The 21,398-nt window shown below is 37.0% G+C and overlaps 1 protein-coding gene across 2 annotated transcripts in view; it reads right to left on the reverse strand.

Annotated features, from left to right (window-relative positions):
• TMEM132D (transmembrane protein 132D) overlaps nucleotides 1-21,398 on the reverse strand; it is a 944,174-nt gene that overhangs the window by 10,480 nt on the left and 912,296 nt on the right. The window contains exons 8-9 of one of the 2 annotated variants that reach the window (XM_074299467.1): nucleotides 11,007-11,198; nucleotides 863-5,397 (exon numbers count right to left, since the gene is read on the reverse strand). In XM_074299467.1, the coding sequence (XP_074155568.1) occupies nucleotides 4,213-5,397; nucleotides 11,007-11,198 (1,377 nt within the window). In that variant the 3' untranslated portion in view covers nucleotides 863-4,212. Of the gene's footprint in view, nucleotides 1-862; nucleotides 5,398-11,006; nucleotides 11,199-21,398 lie in introns of those variants that run through there. The other variant, XM_074299475.1, reaches the window with a different exon arrangement.

The following is a 21,398-nucleotide window of genomic DNA, read 5'->3' on the forward strand; positions in this document are numbered from 1 at the left end:
ACATAAGAAATTTGAGTTTTTGAATGTAAAAATGGATGTAAAAACATTCATAGCCAAATAAGAAGCCTTTTTTCAGAGTGGGTCATCCTTTACACATAGTAAACACTTAGTATATGGATTCAGAATGAATCCATGTAAATAAATATGGACAGAGAAGAGGAACAACAATGAGGTTTGGTAGGAAATGTAATGGAATTGGAAACAAAGCAGCTGGAGTAAAATCCTGCCTTTGACTGTAAACCTCAGTTTTCTCATCTGTCAAATGAGAGGGATTGGACTAAAATGACTTATTAGATCATTTAACCTCTGCTTCTCTCAGTTGACTCAATTATAGAAGGACCTAAAAGGTCGTCTTATCCAACTTCTCATTTGACATCTAAGGATGTTCAGTGATATATACAAGATCATATAACAATAGGTAGCAGAGAGGGGATCTAAACCCAGGTCTTCTATTTCCAGACCGTGTCTCTATATAATTTTTTGGGGGGAGAGCGATACATTTCCTTAACAAAAAGTGACATATTTTCATACTTAATATAAAAACATATGAGTTAGAAGGAACCTCAGAAGCCATCTAGTCAAATCTTTTCATTTTTCAGAAGGGGAAACTGAGGTACAGAGAGGCAAAATGATTTGTTGATCTAAGAGCATATGCATATAGGCAACTGGTCTGCATTTTATAGTGTTGTCAACTGTAAGTTGTAGAACAAGTTCTGGTACGCAATGATAGAAGGGCTTTCCTCAACAGATACTCTCCTCACCAATGAAATCACAAATCCTGACACCTCTCTTCCTCCCCCCAAAGAAATAAATGGATAGAGATCTGGTGTTGGAATCAGGAAGATCCAAGTTCAAATCCTACCTTGCATACTCACTAGCCTTGTTACCCTGGCAAAGCCACTGAACTTTTTTTCAGCCTCAATTTCCTCACCTGTGAAGTGGGGATAAAAATAGTACTTACTTCCTAGAGTTATTGTGAGGATCAAATGAGATCATAGAGGTAAAATGCTTTGCAAACCTTAAATTGCTTTGCCACTGGTACTTATCATCATTATTATTTTTATCATTACAGAGCATTGTAGCTAAATATATTAAATTATTTTAATACTTTCCCTGGGAGTCACAGAGAAGGAAAAGAGTTGAACTTAACACGTGGATCCTCTGATTGCAAATCTGACATTATTTCTACTTTTGTTGTTGTTCGGTCCCTTCAGCTGTCTCTGACTCTCACTGACACAATTTGGGGTTTTCTTGGCAGTGGTTTTCGATTTCCTCCTCCAATTTATTTTACAGATAAGGAAACTGAGGTGAATAGGATCAAGTGACCAGATCAGAGTCACACAACTAGTAAATGTCTGAGGGAAATTTGAACTCAAGTCTTCTTGACTCCAGGTCCAGCACTCTGTGCACTCTAGCTGCCCCCATATTTTCACTTCATCCACTATATGGGTCAAGAATTCTCTTCTCAAAATCTGGGTGCAAAGTGTGCCCTTTTTTCCTTTGACAAATGTGACAATTTATACTGACGATGTCCCATCTTCTAGGCAGGCAGACCCCTCGATGAGGGGCTTCCACACCTGCTTTACCCCCTAGCACTTACTGTCACCTCAGGCACACTCAGCAGGCTTTTAGGAGAGATGTACACATGTGATTTATTTGCAAATACTTTCCAAATCAGAATGAGAGCTTTGCTGCACAGTGCACTTTGTCATCGGGTGTCAACATCCTCTCCACATGAAGAACAGCATTACATGATGTAAAGGTTTGTAATTAGATTGTGTGGGGATCCTTAAATCTGCATTTTCATTTACGGAAAGCCAGAGGCGCGGATGGCTCTCTGAAACTGACTTGGCAAGCTTTTCCAGGGGACAATGTGCAGAAAGGAGGGAAGAACTGAAGCCACTGAATGCAAATTTTATTTACAGTTAGTATGTTTATAAATATATATTACATTCTTACAATCTACAATATATTCTAAGTATAGATGGATTCTGATTAGGGAAGTGATGGGGGAAGGGAGAAGCAGTGAGCTGAATGGGGCAGTGATGAGGAGTGAAAGAGATAGAAGGATGTATGGATGATATAAGGATGATAAAGAGATATAAGGATGAATGGGGGGAAAACCATGGAAAAAGTGTTCTGGGTTTAAAAAAGCAACAAAACTAAATTATCTAGTTTCAGGATTGGAAGCAAGTGATGGCGGGCTATTGAACCTCCAGTTTAGGGACAAACTTTCTCTTCATTTTCACCTCCACCTCTTAGAATTTCTAATTACCTTCAATTTACTGGGTCAAGTGTTAAGGATGCCTTTCTTCATCTCTAACCATTCCATTTCCTCATCTCCACCCCTTCCCTAAATAGGTGATGTTTATTTTCTCTTGATCCTTCCTTAATGGACACCTTGTATTTCTCCAAGTAGACTGTAAGCTTCTGAGAGCAATGACTTCTGTCTTTGCCTTTTTGCTGTGTAGTAGAGAGCTTAACTTACTTAGTTAAGTGAACAACCATGTATTAAGTGTTTACCACTAGTCAAGCTTTGTGCTAAATCCAGGAGGTACAATGAGAATTGGGGGAAAGGGAGAAGCGTTCCTTCCTTCAAGGAAGGATAAAGGAAGAAGTACAATGATTTTCAAGGTAGACAAAAGGTTTTTTTATTATAAAGTTCTGGGTTTCTCCTTCTACCCACCTGTATATTCATATTCTCAGATTTAGATTTTCCATCTGGGTGTCTATGAGAGCAAGGATTCAGATGTGACACATCAGCAAGCAGACTTAAAGATGGAGAATGAAATAACCCAGTGATCTTTTCTTAAAAGGTTAAGGAGAGGAAGGTTATGTGGAGTTCACCATGAATAACGCTTATCCATACCGGCTAAACCCAAACAGCTACTTTATTAAAATAACCACACGGGGAGCAAGTACCAAATGATCCTAGATGGCTTGGTAAAAGGATGAAGAGCTTGTGGGGGAAGGGCATACAGGAAAGGCAAGCATTTCCCAACTTAACAGAGATGTCACTAGGGATTTTGCTACTAAAGGAAAATCCATCTGGGTAGGAAAGTTGGATGAGGAAGGGTCTGCTCCTCTTGGATGCAATTGCTGAGAGAGTCTAGGCCAAGCCATGAGCCTGGCAAACAACTGGAATGGTCCTACTACGGTAAGAACCAGATAATTCTGCAGTGGCCACTGAGAGACCCATCATAGGGAGAAATGTAGCTCTACAGATGCCAGTGACCCTTGGCACCCTTATCCTATCCTAATTCTACCTCTGTTACCCAGAAACCCTACTGAGGGTGATAAAGTCCTCTATGATCAGTGACTAAACCCTTATAATATGGTGAGATTGTGGATGAGGTGTGTTGAAATGTTAGAGATGGGTGGAGTGAGTTTGCTAAAAAGAAACTGGTTCTTTGAACCTAATTGGAGTTTTGTGTCCAGGACATTGATGCCAGTGTGACCATCCCTTATCTTTAAAACTAAAAATTACTCCAAAGCACCCCATGGAGTTTATTTCTCATTATCTTATTACACATATAGTTATAGCTTATCGGGAGACCTTCCCCCTTTCTCTACTGGGCAATAATTGCCTGCCTTTTCGGTTGCCAAGGAGGTTTTTTCCTCCCCTCAGTTCTCTGGGGAATGTGAAGTCACAACAGTCACTTCTCTAGTGTGAAATCAATCTCTGTCCATTATCAATAATGTTCATGGCTAGATATTTTGTTCTTATTTTAGCTGGTGTGCTTCCTTTCATTGATCCTTTTTTTAAAAAGAAAAACAACCTAAGTTTTGCTTTTTTCCTCCACAGTCTGTAAGGGAGCTATTTGGATTCTGCAATATCCAAATTGCTACATTTATTTAAAAAAGAGAGAGAGAGAGTAAGAGAGATCGATAGAGAAAAAAGAGAAAGAGAAATTGTTCTTTCCTGGAAAAGTTAATTGAGTCAAATCTTATTTTTCTTTCCAGTTGTGAAAATTCTGCCAAGGTTGACAGATAGCGGATAAACCTAACTTTGAATAAGATTTTTGGAATGGGAATTTCCTTCTTGACTCTGACTCTGGGACTCCATCTCACTGACTTCAGATGGTCCTCAGCTGATGATGTGGCTTTTCACTTTTCATGCCAGTTTATTTCCTTCGGAGATGTCGTTGTGCCCCACTACCCAAAATTAAAGGCAGAAGGTGAGCGGAAAAACAAATGTTCACATGTGTCCCATTACACCTTTTCGTGTAACCTTTCCATGTAGTTTGTCAGTTCTTTACATTCTCCCAGATCCATATCTTGGCAAACCCATTTTATGTCATCTACGCTGCTCATTAGGATGGAGTTAACTGTGGGGCATCCCTCATCTGAGGAAATGGTGGTGAAAGTGGTAAATTTCACCCTTTTCCGCTTAGAGGTAGGGGAAGCTGTGGGCTCATTTTTCTGGTCTTTCCCATCAGTAAATGGAGATTCTGATGACTTGAAAACCTGACCATTAAGACTCTTTTGGGAGTTTGTATTGAGGAGATACTTACTCTCCTCGAAATCTACCCCTCGGTCAATAGCAGTGATCTGCTCTTCAGGAGAGGAGGGAAAATTCAGTTGATTCTCCAAAAGTTCTGTCCGGTTACTTAGTCCCACCCAATCATGTGAATGACTCATGCCCTCTTGCTCCTCAAAAGGAACCTGCTTGTGCCTGTATTTCAATGCAAAGGTCACACAGTTAATTAAGAAGACCAAAATAGCAAGGCAGAAGACACCCAACAGAGCATACATCCCAATCTCTAAGTCACTTAAGCCCCGCGGTGTCTGGACTAGGTCATTCTCCTCCATCTCTCCATTGTTCCTTGGGAGATCCACTTGGGCTGGGAAGCTGGTGAAGTCCATGGGGATGGTCTGTAGATGGCTATTATCATCTAAAATATTTTCTTGTTTATTCTTCCTCCAGAAGATGGATCTGTCTGTTGTGGGTCCCCTGCCTTCCATGCGGTCCATGGAGAAATTGCTAAAAAACTGCCCATCCGGCCTCATTCTTTCTTGCCAGCTTGTTTTAGACCTTCTGTCATTGGAATGGGTTTCCAGATGACCCCTTCCCCCATGTCTGCTGTCACTGGTGTTGGGGTTGGCATCATTCTGGCCAAACTTAACCTTGATATTTCCCGTCCCAACAGCCAACACGCTCTTCCTCTTAGACTTCTGGCATGATTCACTAATCACCATTTCCACTTTCACCAGGGCACCCTGCCCTTCCTCCATTTCAGCAGTAATTACAGGCCATTTGAATGTGGAGTCTTGGTGGATGGAGACCACCTTCTCATCAAGGGATGTCACCATCAGAGAGAAGTCCTTTACATCATAAATATCCAAAGGCATGACTGAACCATCACTGAATTGGATCCAGCAACTTATAGCAGCTTCCTGTTAATAAAGCATAACACAAATCACAAATTTTAACAACAGCAACAAAAATCTTACTGAAGCTCAAGCCTCAAGGATCAGTCTCCATAGGGCAAAGCAAGGCATAATGAATGGAAGTTGGGCAGAGGAAATTTTAAATTAAATGCAGGGGAAATTTTCTAGCACAGTACACATCAACTACTTTGATCCTCAACAACCCTGTTTAAATCCTAGAGTGAACAAATTGTGAGACTGGCTGCCTGGAGTGGATTATCTTTCCCTGGAGGATTTCAAACTTTGGAGGACTGCTTATTGAGGCTGCTATAGATAGGATACTAATTTGCCCCATCCCATAGCACCACAACCCATCCCAATCCAATTTAATTTAATTCAATCTAACACAAATCATCCCAACCCTATCCAATCCAGTTGGATTTAATTCAACAAACATTTATTTTACTTTTTTCTAGTAAATTTATTTACTTTTAAAAATATATATTGCTTTATGAAGCATGTTAGGAGAGAAAAATCAGAATGAAAGGGAAAAACCATGGGAGAGAGAAAAAAATCATAAAAAAGAAATGAACATAGAAGGTGTTGATTTACATTTACTCTCTTAGTCCTTTTCTGAATGCAGATGGAATTTTCTGTCCAAAGTCTATTGGAATTGCTTTGGATCATCGAACCACTGAGAAGAACCAAACCTTTCATAGTTGATTATCATGCATTCTTGCTGTAAAATATATTCCTGGCTCTGCTAAACAAAATTTACTAAATGCTGATGGTTATTATTAAGGCACCTTGCTAACTACTGAGGAATTAAAGGAAAAAAAAACATAAAACCATAAAAAAATAATAAAAATAGTCCCTGTCCTCAAGGAGTCTCCAGTCCATAGGGAATGGGGTATATGATAAGTATATGTCATTAATTAGGAAGTACATACAAAATAACAATAATACCAAAACAATAGCAAAACCAGTAATAAAATAAAAATAATCTTAAAGGGGAAATGTTGCTAATAACAGGGGATCTGGAAAGGTATCACATAAAGAAGTGGTACCTGAGCTGAGTTTAGGAGGGATTGAGAAATTATGAGAGGTAGAATTGAGGAGGAAGAGGATTTCATCTCTGGAAAGGGGGATGTATATGTTTGGGGGATGTAGGAGAAGAGAGAGAGGAGGGCGAAAATGAACAAAGTCATGATGGCAGAAGAGGATATGCCTTGTACACATTGCACTAGATATCTCTGAGGTTTGTTTCTACTTTGAGATTTATGATACTGTGATTCTTTCTCTGTGACTGGTCCCCATGCCATAAAACAACAGAAATACAAAGAACTCTCTTCAGCTCAATGGAAGTAAAAGGCAAGATCTACCCTGACTAAGAAAAAACCCTGTATTTCTATGAAGACATAAAATACATGGCCAGTTTTAAACACTTGGAAATCAGATTTGTTTTTTTTCTTGGAGGTGTTAAAAGAAAGACGTGTCCCTTGAGCTGTATGGCTTCTACTTTTGCAGGATAATAAATCATATGTCAAAAGGCATTACTGGTTACTGGGGTTATTTACAAGTGTTATGTGTTTAAATGAAAAGAAAAACACAATATTTATTACATTGTTTTATAAGCTGTTTTAATATATAGGTTCCACTTACTACTCATAACAAACATCAGAGGACCCAATCTGAGAGAGGATGCCCTCATGGTGCCGTCTTTCCTGGCTTTATTAGATCTTGATTACTCTGTACTCACAGAAGATCATTCTGTATGAGCCTGGGGTTTATGTGCTTTTTGTGGACATTAATAATCAAACAAGTCAGATTCAGACTTCTCTTTTATCTCGTCTGCAGACTTGATATCTTAGGGCCAATAGCAGACAGAGAGTGGGGGCTACTTCCATTTGTTTCTTTTCTGGAATATTGGAGTTTTTCAGAAAAGTTCACTTTTCTAAATCAGTTGCTTACTTAGGCAGGTCTAGTTAGAACAAATAATAGTCTTCAATTTCCAGGGATACTATAGTTTTAGCATGCTTCTGAATGAAACTATATGCTTGTCTTTATAATATAATTTATAATTATATAATTTAATTATATATATAATGTAATGTATATAATATAATTTATAATATAATAATAGAAAGTGAGCCTTGGTGAAGTTGAACAAACAATTAATAGGCAGAAATGTGGCAAGGTGGATAGAATACAGAGAGTCTAGAGTCAGGAAACGGAGTTCAAATCTGACCTGTAATCCCTTGCTAATATTTCTGCCCCCAAAAATCCCAAATGGGATCATGAAGAGTTGAAAATGATTGAAACAACTGAAGAACAATCACAATACAGTTATTAAGTGTACAGTACAATTAATATTCAGTAATAACTGTCTAGTTAATAACTTCCTAGGGAGTTAAGTCATCACGTCTTTTTTAAGTGTCTATTATGTGCTATACACTAAACTAAGCACAAAGAATGCACAGAAAGATTAAAACAAAAACAATTCTTAAACTCAAGGAGCTCATAGTTTAATGGGGCAGTAGCATGCAAACAACTGTGTACAAATAAGATATCTACAGGATAGATTAGAACTAGTATCTGAGGGAAGGGATAAACATTAAGGCAGATTGGAAGAAGTTTCTTGTAGATTGGGTTTTAGCTGGGATTTGAAGGAGTTTAGGGAAACCAAGAAGTGAAGAAGATGAGGTAGTTAACTTCTCTGAACCTCAATTTCCTTATCTATAAAATGGGGCAATTAGACTACTTAAACTCCCGATTCTCTTCTAGCACTACATCTATGAACTACAATAAATAACTTAGTTCTTTCCATGCTGCTAAAGGACTACAGGTACCTCAGTGCCCTCTGACATGGATGTCCCTGGTGGGTAGACCCTCTGTCATACCACCATAGTTAGAATTCTACAAGAAATCAAAGAAGGAATTAAAATGCATTTTTGATTTTTTGCAACTGAAATGTCAGAGCCAAGTTGCTTGCTGCTCCTAAATGCCATCAAAACCGGCTCTGGAAGAAATTTCAAGGTAACATGTTTAGTTCTTTATGTCAGGAATGGATTAGTATACTGGCCTGGTTTCTAGCCAAGACACATCAATTTCTTAACTCTTCCCAGACAGCAAGTAGATAGCTGATCTTTATCACGCAGTAAACATAGCCGCGCTTTCTATTTCTCACTTGGGATATATATGTAGCTTGGATCTCTTGAGTGGGTGGGTGGGGTAATGGCTGGACCCCAGCAAAAATTCCAATCACTTACTAGGATCATTGAAACTCAAGTGTTTTTTTGGATTTTTTTTTTTTTTTTGAATGGCATCTACTGCCTGAAAAGTCAATAAGCTTAACCAGAGCAAAGGAAGATTAGCAAACACTTGGTCTGAGTGCACTGACTGATTATCTGAGGGCACAGCAAAATAGGAAGGAGTTTCATGCTCCTCAGGTGCCAGCTTCCTACTATCTGACACTCCTCCTTGGAAGTTTAAGTAGGAAGCTTAAACTAGCTAGAACCCAGGGGAAGATAGATGGGCTACTAGCAGGAAGACTTAGGAAAATTGGCTGGCATTAGGAATCTTAATTGGGACCAGGATCTTAAGCAGGAAGGGTAAAGTCTATTCCATTAAAAATACGCAAAAGGTCTTGGGTTCAAATCCTCCCTGTAATACTTGTGAGCTACGTGATGCTCAATTAATCTCTTTGCCACTCACAGACTCAGTTTCCTCATTTGTAAAGTGGAAACATAAATGTCTCCAACCTTAGAGAGTCATATTGAGGCTCCAATGAAATAGTGTATGAAAAATATTTTGCAAACCTTAAAGGAATCTGTACGTTAGCCAAATGCTTAATATATGCAAGACATTGAGCGAGATGCTTGAGTTTACTAATAACAACAAAAATAGTGGAACAGATCCTTATCCTCAAGAAGCTTATATTCTACAGAGGGAATTAGGGGTAGGACTAGGAGAGATGCAGAGCAATTTCAGAAGGAAAAAGATTACTGATTCTTGCGAGAATCAGGAAAATATTTTTTATAGGAGGCAAGTTTTATGCAGGAGGCTCCTGAGATGAAGACTGAAGGAAGCTAAGCATTCTAAGAGGCAGAGGTGAGGAGGGAGTAAGTTCTAAGTGATGGGGTCAGTTCATGTCTAGGCACTTCTGTATAAGAGATGGTTTATCAAAGTGAGGGAAGAGCCCATATGTAAAACTGACTAGAACACAGAGTATGCTAAGGGCAGTAATGTGAAGTCATATGAAAAGTTAGGCTAGAACCAGATTGAGGAGAGCTCTTAAGGATTTTATACATGAAGACTTTCTAAGATAATCTCCAATTTATATGTATATGCACACATATGGGCATGTATTGTATATTATATTTACATTTATCTATACATTTATACTTATAATGTTTCTGCAGATATGAACATGTATGAGAGAGAGAAAAATAGAGAGAGAGATTGAGGGGAGAGAGAGGGAAAAGAGAGAGAGATAGAGCAAGAGAAAGAGAGAGAGAAAGACAGAGAGAGAAGGAGAGAGAGGAGGAGACAGAGACATACACACACACACACAGACAGAGACAGAGACAGAGACAGAGAGACAGAGAGAGCACATGGTGATCTGGTATATGTTATATATATCTTTTTTCAAACATATAAACACATGCATATATAAGTTTGTTGATATCAGTTTGAATTGGCTTACAATCATCAAATTTCCAGTGTGAGCGTGTACACCTCAGAAATTGGCAAATGCCATAAACAAAAGTTGAATTTATTGTTTTGTTGATTGACTAGATTTAAGTATTCATACACATTTTTCATAGATTTCATAGATTGAAATCATAAATTTCATAGCTTTCATAGATTTTTTTCATAGATTAAATATTTACTAGCACACCCCTCTGTGAGAGGTAATTTTTATAATATTTGTAAACACATTATAATCATACAAATATTGTAATATTCATAAACATAAACATGTTGAATGTAAATATGTGTGTTTCTGTGTGTATGTACATGTGAATGTATATACAATATGACATAATTCTTTGCATGATGTCTCCCCCCACCCCATTGGATTGTGAGCTTCTTGAGGGCAGCTCTGATACTTAGTGCTTAATAATATTAATGATTTGTTATTCTTTTCCTAGAGGCAATAAGAAGTTACTACATGAATGACTTAATCTAATAGTATTTGTTAAGCACTTACTAGATAGGGGGTATTCTGCTAAAGACTAGCAATTTTAATATAAGGGAGGAAGCCAATCCTTGCCCTCAAAAAACTTACATCCTAATAGAGAAAGACAAGGCATAAGGGGGAACTTGAAAGGAGGTAGTGGTATGGTGCCATGGTTTAAAAATGATGGGGAACTGACACTAGGAACTGGTTTCTAGCAAAATGTCTTCAGTGGGGGAGTAACGTGGTCAAATCTGTGCCTTAAGAATGGTCATCTGGCAGCTATTTGGAGGATTGTCTGGAAAAGGGAGTCTCTGATCTACTCCATCCTTCATTTCCCCCTACAACCTTCTGGCAGTCCTGTCTTGAAGAGCTGTGGTGCTAGGGCATGGGGAATGATCTAATCAGACTGGATTTTAAAGCTGTTGCCCCATAGAATGGCAGGGAGCCCCAATACCTGCTTGGGCATCTGCAGTAGCTCCTGAGCCACGGAGGTGGCAAAGATTGCTCGGTTGCTTCCTGGGCTGAGCTGCAAGGAGAGGGAGAGCCCAGTCACCAGCTGAACCCCGAGGTCAGTGATTGTCACCTTCTCATCCAACACAGTCACTGTCTTCTCAGCCAGGATGGCGTCGGACAGTGGGGACAGGATCTGAATAGGAGAGTCAGCATTAGAATTATTTTTTAAAATATTTATTTTTCTCTGAAAAACAATTCTTGCAGAAGGAACACTTAATGAGAAATGCAAAAAAAGAGAAAACCCATGAATCAGAGTTAATGTCAATCAACTTTCCATTCTTGCATTATTAAAGAGAAATAGCTTCATTCATCACTAAAATTAGTATGGAGAGAGAGGTTGGGTTTCAGGACACTGAATTCCAGTCCTAACTACGATTTATTAGATCAGCAACAATAGGAAAGTCAGTTAACCCCTCTAAACCTCAGTTTTCTCATCTATAAAATGGGAATAGTAATAGTTAATGCACAATCTATTTCCCAGGAAAATTATGAGGGAAGTATTTAAGTCACAGGTTAGAGCTAGAAGGACTCTTAGAATTTCTATGTAAGATTTATATAGCTAGATATATTTAAATTTATAAACATGTGTACAGAAAATACAAAACACTTATTTAATAATAATAGTTAACATTTATATAGTTACATATATTTATCTCTCACATTTTTATGTACTTTCTGTACATAAATATAGAGAATGTAAAGCACTTATTTAAAAGAATAGTTAACATTTATAAAGGACTTTATGATTTGCAAAGCATTCTATATATATTACCTCATTTGATCCTCACAACAGTCTTGTGATGTAGATGTTTTTATTATTCCCATTTTACAGATGAAGAAACTGAGGCTAGGTGAAGGCAAGTGATTTATTCAGGGGGTTACACAGCTTGCCTGTTGGAAACAGAATTTAAACTAAAGGTTTCCTGACTCTAGATCAGTGCTCTATTCAATGTCCCATTTAGCTGCTTACTTATCTATCTATAGGGTTATTATCTCTTCTGATTCTTACTGTATAATCTTGGATAGGCCATTGAACTCTTCTGGATCTCAGTTTCCTCATCTATAAAAAGAAGGGACTGAACTAGATGGTCCTTTCTAGCTCTTAATATATCCTTTGATCGTAAGTGGTAGTGCTGGTATTTGAACTCGGACTTTTGACTACATGTCCAACCTTCTTCCCACTTCATCATGGTGGAAGCTGCTATTCAGTATCTATTACTTTAAATGCCAGCTAGATATGCTCTATTTACATTTGAAATATTATTCAATGCTCAACTAAAGCCTTCTCTAAGCTCTTAAGATACAAGTAATAATAAGAATATAAACAATAAAATATAATAATCAATATTAATCAAATGCAAATTATTAATTTACAAGCTATATTAATAGCTAATAGTACCATCATAATTAAATATTGTTAATAACATATAACATTTATATGATGCTTTAAGGGTTAGAAAACTCTTTACATATCTCTCATTTGATCCTTATAACAACATTGGAAATTGGGTGGTTTCATTATTCATATTTTACATACCAAAAAACCCTGAGGCTCAGGATTGAAATAACTTGCTCAGGGCCACACCACAGCTAGTATCTGAGATCTGAACTCAGATCTTACTAACTCCAAGTCTAGTACTTTATTCATTGTACCTATTTAGATCTAACATTCTACTTCATTCCCAATGTCAGTGCTATTTTATGCCTTTTTTTTTGGTACAATATAAAATTTGGGGTATAATTTATAGAATGAATTTTATGTGTGTCCTATTAGGTCTTTATCAGAGAACTAAAATTATAGGCCACATGGAACAGGTATGGGAACAGAAAAAGACTATTGGGAGGTGTGTGTGTGTGTGTGTGTGTGTGTGTGTGTGTGTGCGCCCATGCGGCACGCACTATTTAGGAAGGGCCTCCCCCTTTCCATACCCTGAATAAGTAAATGGGATGAGCCTATGGTTAAACAGTACTCTTTGGAGACTTACTTTTCTAGATCGAATGGGTTATATTGAATTGTTGCTGAAAGCTTGACCTCATGGACATCTGTCTCTCTCTGAATTCCCCTATCAGAGCTGCCAGGGAGATTTATGAATCCACATGTTGAACTGCACCTTGAGATCCCAAACTCCTTATGTCTTGACACTACTGTTGTATAGCCCCATTCAGCCACCCTCATCAATTCCCATGTCTGATTTTGACAGGGAGAGATGAACTGTGTGTTCTAAGATGAAGGCAGACGAGAAGGCTTGTGCCATGAGGGGATAAGGAAGCAATAAGGAAAAAGAAACACTTGATGGCCTTAGGGACAGAAGACTAAGAGTGCCTTCTAGAAGCAATCCAAGGATAGTATTTTTTTAATACAAGATTAGAGGGGGCATTTTTCTTAGTCTGGAAAATTGGTACATAATACAAATGGGATTCAATATCTGTCTGTGGAAAAGTAGATATATTTAGGGAGCTGAGAAAACCTCTGAATATTTTTTTAAAGTGTTTCAAATTTCTGAAATTTATATCTCAGATGATGGAAAAGGGGCATCTTTACCATTTCTAAAATATAATTTTATTTTTCTAAATACATGCAAAATTATGCAAAGATGGTTTTAAACATTTATTTTTGTAAGACTTTGTGTTAAAGTTTTCCCTCCCTCCTTTACCCTCTTTCTCCCCAAGAAAGAAACAAATAAAAACAAAGAAGGTAAAAATAGTATCCTTTGATTCACGTTCAATTTTAATAGTTCTCTCTCTGGATATGGATGACATTTTTCATCCCAAGTCTAATGGAATTCAGGGGCATCTTTTTTTTTTTAAACATCAGTACTTTTTCAGTGAGGCTATGGGTCATGGAATGCTACAGAATCTGATGAGTGAAAACTAGGGATCACAAAAAGAGCAACAGTAGTAATGAATAGGGTATCATTTACTATTACTAATAATTATGTCAGAAAAGATCATGAATCTCAAGCTGAAAAGAAACTTAGAGGTCATCTAGTCTAAACTGATTTTACAGATGAAAAAAACGAAGGCTCATAGAAGTTGGGAATTGCCTGTGTTTACACAGTAACTTAGTAATAGGATAAAATTTGAACCCATATCCTGTGACTTTTTCCACTTTACTGCATTCAGATATGGCTGGAAAAAAATAGGTGGATAAGGCAGTTACATTACCAGAATAAAGGATAATTTGTAGATACCTCTGCACACTTCACTGATATCTAAAATATCTCAAGTGATCCAGTGGAAGCTCCTCAAGGAGTTCAGTGTACTCCCTTGGGTAAAGAAACTGGGGTGAGAGAAAGGGCAGGATTCATCAAGGATGAGAGGACATGGATCTCTCCTACTGGAAGAAGTGCTTATGTCAATGAGATATTCATATAACTAATACAAGTATATTGTATCATCAGAAATAAGATTATCTAGTGTTTGACAAACTCAAAGATCCCAACTTTTGGGATAAGAATTCATTATTTGACAAAAACTGCTGGGAAAACTGGAAATTAGAATGGCAGAAACTAGGCATGGACCCACATTTAACACCACATACAAAGATAAGATCTAAATGGGTCCAAGATTTAGGCATAAAGAATGAAATCATAAATAAATCAGACTTGTGGAGGAGGAAGGAGTTTGTGTCCAAGGGAGAACTAGAGACCATTATTGATCACAAAAATAGAAAATTTTGATTACACCAAATTAAAAAGTTTCTGCACAAACAAAACTAATGCAAACAAGATTAGAAGGGAAGTAACAAGTTGGGAAAACATTTTTACAGTTAAAGGTTCTGATAAAGGCCTCATCTCCAAAATACACAGAGAATTGACTTTAATTTATAAGAAATCAAGCCATTCTCCAATTGATAAATGGTCAAAGGATATGAACAGACAATTTTCAGATGATGAAATTAAAACTATTTCCACTCATATGAAAGAGTGTTCCAAATCACTATTGATCAGAGAAATGCAAATTAAGACAACTCTGAGATATTATTACACACCTGTCAAATTGGCTAAGATGACAGGAACAAATAACGATAAATGTTGGAGGGGATGTGGGAAAACTGGGACATTGATGCATTGTTGGTGGAGTTGTGAAAGAATCCAACCATTCTGGAGAGCAATCTGGAATTATGCCCAAAAAGTTATCAAAATGTGCATACCCTTTGACCCAGCCGTATTACTACTGGGCTTATATCCCAAGGAAATACTAAAGAAGGGAAAGGGACCTGTATGTGCCAAAATGTTTGTGGCAGCCCTTTTCATAGTGGCTAGAAGCTGGAAAATGAATGGATGTCCATCAATTGGAGAATGGTTGGGTAAATTATGGTATATGAATGTTATGGAATATTATTGTTCTGTAAGAAATGACCAACAGGAGGAATACAGAGAGGCTTGGAGAGACTTACATCAACTGATGCTGAATGAAATGAGCAGAACTAGGGGATCATTATACACTTCAACAATGATACTGTATGAGGATGTATTCTGATGGAAGTGGATATCTTCAACATAGAGAAGAGCTAATCCAATTCCAATTGATCTATGATGGACAGAATCAGCTACATCCAGAAAAGGAACACTGGGAAATGAGTGTAAACTGTGAGCATTGTTTTTTTTTGTTTGTTTGTTTGTTTGTTTGTTTGTTTTGTTTTGTTTTGTTTCTCTTCCCAGATTATTTTTACCTTGTGAATACAATCCTTCCTTTGCAACAACAAAAGAACAAAATTCAGTTCTGCACATATATATTGTACCTAGGATATACTATAAGATATTTAATATGTATGGGAATGTCCGCCATCCAGGGGAGGGGGTGGAAGGAAAGAGGGGAAAAGGGAAGTAGGAGTACAAGGGATAATGTTGTAAAAAACAAAACAATAACAACAACAACAAAAAACTACCTATGCATATGCACTGCCAAAGAATATGTTATAATTATAAAAATTAATTTAAAAAAATTAAAAAAAAAGAAATAAGATTATCAGGGGTAGAGCCAAGATGGTGGAGATACTAGATGGAACTTTCTTTCTTTCTTTCTTTTTTTTTTTTTTGAGGCTAGGATTAAGTGACTTACCCAGGGTCACACAGCTAGGAAGTGTTAAGTATCTGAGACCAGATTTGAACTCGGGACCTCCTGAATTCAAGGCTGGTGCTCTATCCACTACGCCACCTAGCTGCTCCCTAGACGGAACTTTCTAAGCTCTCTAATTCCCTTTCTGCCAAGTATTTTAATTCAACCTCAAAAATAGCGCTTGACAGGTAAAAGCCACAAAGATTGGAAATACAACAACTTACCAGTGGAAGAGAATCTGGAATATCGCCAGAAAAGGTTTGACCTGAGGTGGCAGGAACAAACCAGCACAGAGCAGGGAGAAAAGTGGGAGCAGGGCGGCCTCTGTGGTTGGAAGGTTTAAACAGAGCTCTCTGCTGTACCCTGACTGCTTTGCTTTGGTGGCAGAGTAGAGGAACAGCAGAGAAGTCAGAACCTGGGATAGTAGGTACTCTGAGGGACATCAGAGCCTGAGAGGATCTGACTGTGCTCACCCAGGACCCAAAGTGACCTAGTGCAGACCATAACACAGCTCTTTGCGGCATTCGGAAGCTAGGGGCTCATTGGGGGCAGTCACACACAGCAGGGGCACAACCCAGGGCAGCCTTTCATCTGTATAGAGAGGGGCTCCCTGGGAGTAGTGGAATTTTCCCTAGCCCGACTGCGTTCCCCCAGGCAGGGACACTTTTGGTATGGTAAGGAACAGGAGGATCACAAATACTCAAAGTGAGTGTTTGTGGGGAGGGGGGGCAGGGAACCTTTGCTCCTTAACTACTAGCTCCAAGGTGGTCACTAATTCTCACAGTGGGGCTTCTAGCAGGGCACTTACCCAGCCTGGCCCATGAAACCCAGGCATAATCACTTCCCCATGGAGCTTTTCCCAGAGCCCTCCTTCAGCTAGGCCGTTCCTAGCAGCCCATTGAGAGGGCGAATACTGCCCATAAATCCATCCTCACTCTGCAAAGGAAGCTGGTAATCTCCTTGCCCTGAAGGCAGACCCTGAAAGCTTTAAAAAAAATGAGCAAAAAAATGAAGAAAATGATTGAAAGCTTCTATGCAAAAAAAGAGCTGGTTTCCAAATCTGAGGAGGCTAATAGCAGACAACCTCCAGACAATTCCCCAAATAACGCTCTCCTAGAAAAAACTATTAAAAATCTGAAGAGATAATTAGAAGAAAAATGGGGAAAGGAAAGAGAAGCTATGCTAGAGAATACCAATGTCCTGAAATGTGAATTGGAAAAGGTAAAGAATTCACAGGAAGTGCAGGGAAATAGAATTAAGGAGTTTGAAAAAGTAAAGAAATCACAGGAAAGTAGGATCTGTGAATTGGAAAAGATAAAGAATTCCCAAGATAATAGGATTTGTGAATTGGAAAAAGAAAATAACTCACTAAAAAACAAATTTAGTGAAATGGAAAAAAAATCCATGGAGCAAAACAACTCATTTAAAAACTCAATTGGACACATACAAAAAGAAGTTTAAAAAGCTAATGAAGAAAATAACTCATAAAAATCAGAACTGAACAAATAGAAATGAATGTTTCACTGAGACACCAAGAATCAGTCAAGCAAAGCCAAAAAAATTAAAATCTGCAGAAAAATGTCAGCTATTTACTTGCCAATATGACAGACCTGGAAAATAGATCCAAGAGAGACAATCTGAGAATTATTGGACTTCCTGAAAATTATGATGAAAAAAAGAGCCTAGATACTATTTTACAAGAAATCATCAAAGAGAACTGCCCAGAGATAATAGAACCAGAAGGTAAAATAGACATTGAAAGAATTCATCGAACACTTTCTGAAAAAAAAAAACCTTAAAAAAAAATTCCATGGAACATTGTAGCCAAATTTCAGAACTTTCAGACTAAGGAAAAAATACTACAAGCAGCCAGGAAAAAACAATTCAAATACCAAGGTGCCACAATAAGGATCACTCAAGATCTGGCTGCCTCTACATTAAAGGATCGAAGGGCCTGGAATCTGATATTCTGAAAGGCAAAAGAACTTGGAATGCAGCCAAGAATAAACTATCCAGCTAAGTTGAATATTTCCTTCAATGGAAGAAGATGGACATTTAATGAAACAGATTAATTCCATATGTTTCTAAGTAAAAAACCAGATCTAAAGAAAAAATTTGATCTCCACTCGTAGGACTCAAGAGAAGTAGAAAAAGGTAAAAGGGACTCTTGAAAACTGTACTTCTGTTGTGGATATGCATTAAGGCTACATGTATAATTTGATTTTAAGGATATAACAACAACAAAAAAAGGGAAATAGAAATGGAAAGGGGATAGTGTAAGAAAAAGGGGAAAAGGGAGATAAAAAGAGGGAAACCACATCCCACAAAGAGGTAAAGAAAACTTATCATAGCTGAGGGAAGTTAGAGAGGGGGAGAAACATTGTGTGAAGCTTACTCTGATCAGAATTGGCTCAAAGAGAAAATAATTAACATATTAGTTTTATAGAAAATTCTTTCTAACCTCATTAAAAAGAGGGAAAGGAAAAGAGCAATAAGGAAAGGGAATAAGAAAGGAAAAGGGATTTTAAGGGAGGAGGGAAGGATATTAAAGAGGGAGGGCTGCGTGACGCAAGTGGGGCTCATAAGTTTAATACTGTTGAAGAGGTTTGGTGGGAGTAAAGGAAAAAAGCATAATCAGGGGATATTATGATGGCAGGAAATTCAGAATTAGTAATTTTAACTGTAAATGTGAATGGGATGAACTCTCCCATTAAGCGGAGGCAGATAGCAGACTAGATCAAAAGTCAGAACCCTACAATATGTTGTTTAAAGGGAAACACATTTATTTTTTATTTATTTATTTTTTAAATTTTATTTATAAATTTTTTTGACATTATATATGCATGAGTAATTTTTTTATAACATTATCCCTTGTATTCATTTTTCCAAATTATCCCCTCCATCCTTCTACTCCCTCCCCTTGATGACAGGTAATCCCATATATTTTACATGTGTTACAATATAACCTAGATACAATATATGTGTGTAAATACCATTTTCTTATTGCACATTAAGTATTAGGTCAGGAAACACATTTAAAGCAGGGAGATACTTACAGAGTAAAGGTAAAAGTCTGGAGCAGAATCTATTATACTTCAAATGAAGTCAAAAAAGCAGGAATAGCCATCCTTATCTCAAGCAAAAGCAAAAATTGATCTAATCAAAAGAGATAAGGAAGGAAACTATATCTTGCTAAAGGATGGCATAGACAATGAAGTCATTTCAATACTAAACATATATGCACCAAGTGGTATAGCATCTAACTTCCTACAGGAGAAGTTAAGAGAGTTGTAAGAAGAGTTGTAAGTTGTAAAAAGAAATAGACAGCAAAACTATAATAGTGGGAGATCTCAACCTTGCACTCTCAGAATTAGATAAATCAAACCTCAAAACACATAAGAAAGAAATTAAAGAGGTAAATCAAATATTAGGAAAATTAGGTATGATAGATCTTTGGAGAAAACTGAATGGTGACAGAAAGGAGTATACTCTCTTCTCAGCAGTTCATGGAACCTATACAAAAATTGACCATATATTAGGACATAAAGATCTCAAAATTAAATGCAGGAAGGAGAAATAGTAAAGGCTTTCTTTTCAGATCATGATGCGATAAAAACTACATTCGTCAAAAAGTTAGGGGTAAATAAATCAAAAAGTAATTGGAAACTAAATAATCTTATCTTAAAGAATGATTGGGTGAAACAGCAAATTATAGACACAATTAATACTTTCACTCAAGATAATGACAATGATGAGACATTACATCAAAATTTGTGGGATGCAGCTAAAGCGGTAATAAGGAGAAATTTTATATCTTTGGAGGCTTGCTTGAAGAAAATAGAGAAAGAGAAGATCAATGAATTGGGCTTGCAACTTAAAAAGCTAGAAAAAGACCAAATTAAAAACCCCCAATCAAATACTAAACCAGAAATTCTAAAATTAAAAGAAGAAATTAATAATATTGAAAGTAAAAATACTATTGAACTAATAAACAAAACTAAGAGTTAGTTTTATGAAAAAAAAAAACAATAAAATAGATAAACCTTTGGTAAATCTGATTAGAAAAAGGAGAGAGGAAATCACATTGTTAGTCTTGAAAATGAAAAGGGGCAACTGTCCACCAATAAGGAGGAAATTAGAGAAATAATAAGGAGTTACTTTGCCCAACTTTATGCCAATAAATTTGATAGCCTAAGTGAAATGGAGGACTACCTCCAAAAATATAGGCTTTCCAGATTAACAGAGGAGGAAGTAAATTGCTTAAATAGTCCCATTTCAGAAAAAGAAATAGAGCAAGCTATTAATCAACTCCCTAAGAAAAAATCTCCAGGACCAGATGAATTCACAGGTGAATTCTACCAAACATTGAAAGAATAATTAGCTCCAATGTTATATAAACTATTTGAAAAAATAAGGATTGAAGAAGTCCTACCAAATTCCTTTTATGACACAGACATGGTACTGATACCCAAACCAGGTAGGTTGAAAACGGAGAAAGAAAACTACAGACCAATCTCTCTAATGAATATTGATGCTAAATTCTTAAATAAGATATTAGCAAAAAGACTCCAGAAAATCATCCCAGAATAATACATCATGATCAAGTAGGATTTATACGAGGACTGTAGGGCTGGTTCAATATTAGGAAAATTATTAGCATAATTGGCCATATTAATAATCAAATTAATAAAAATCATATGATGCTCTCAATAGATGCAGAAAAAGCATTTGATAAAATCCAACATCCATTCCTATTAAAAACACTTGAGTGTATAGGAATAAATGGACTTTTCCTTAAGATAATCAGTAGCATCTATTTAAAATCATATGTAATCATATGCATCATATGTAATGGAGAAAGATTGCAACCATTCCCATTAAGATCAGGAATGAAACAAGGTTGTCCACTATTACCATTACTATTCAATATTGTATTGGGAATGCTAGCTTTGGCAATAAGAGCCAAGAAAGAGATTCAAGGAATTAGAGTAGGTAATGAGGAAACCAAATTATCACTCTTTGTGGATGATATGATGGCATACATAGAGAACCCCAAAGATTCAACTAAAAAGCTATTAGAAATAATCCACACCTTTAGCAAAGTTGCAAGATACAAAATAAATCCACATAAATCATCAGCATTCTTATATGTCACTAACAAAGTCCAAAAGAGTTAGAGAGAGAAATTCCATTTAAAGTAACTACTGATAGTATAAAATATTTAGGAATCTATCTGCCAAGGGAAAATCAGAAACTATATGAGCAAAACTAC

This window comes from Sminthopsis crassicaudata, chromosome 1 (assembly GCF_048593235.1).
Source record: "Sminthopsis crassicaudata isolate SCR6 chromosome 1, ASM4859323v1, whole genome shotgun sequence".
In the NCBI taxonomy this organism is placed as follows: domain Eukaryota; kingdom Metazoa; phylum Chordata; class Mammalia; order Dasyuromorphia; family Dasyuridae; genus Sminthopsis; species Sminthopsis crassicaudata.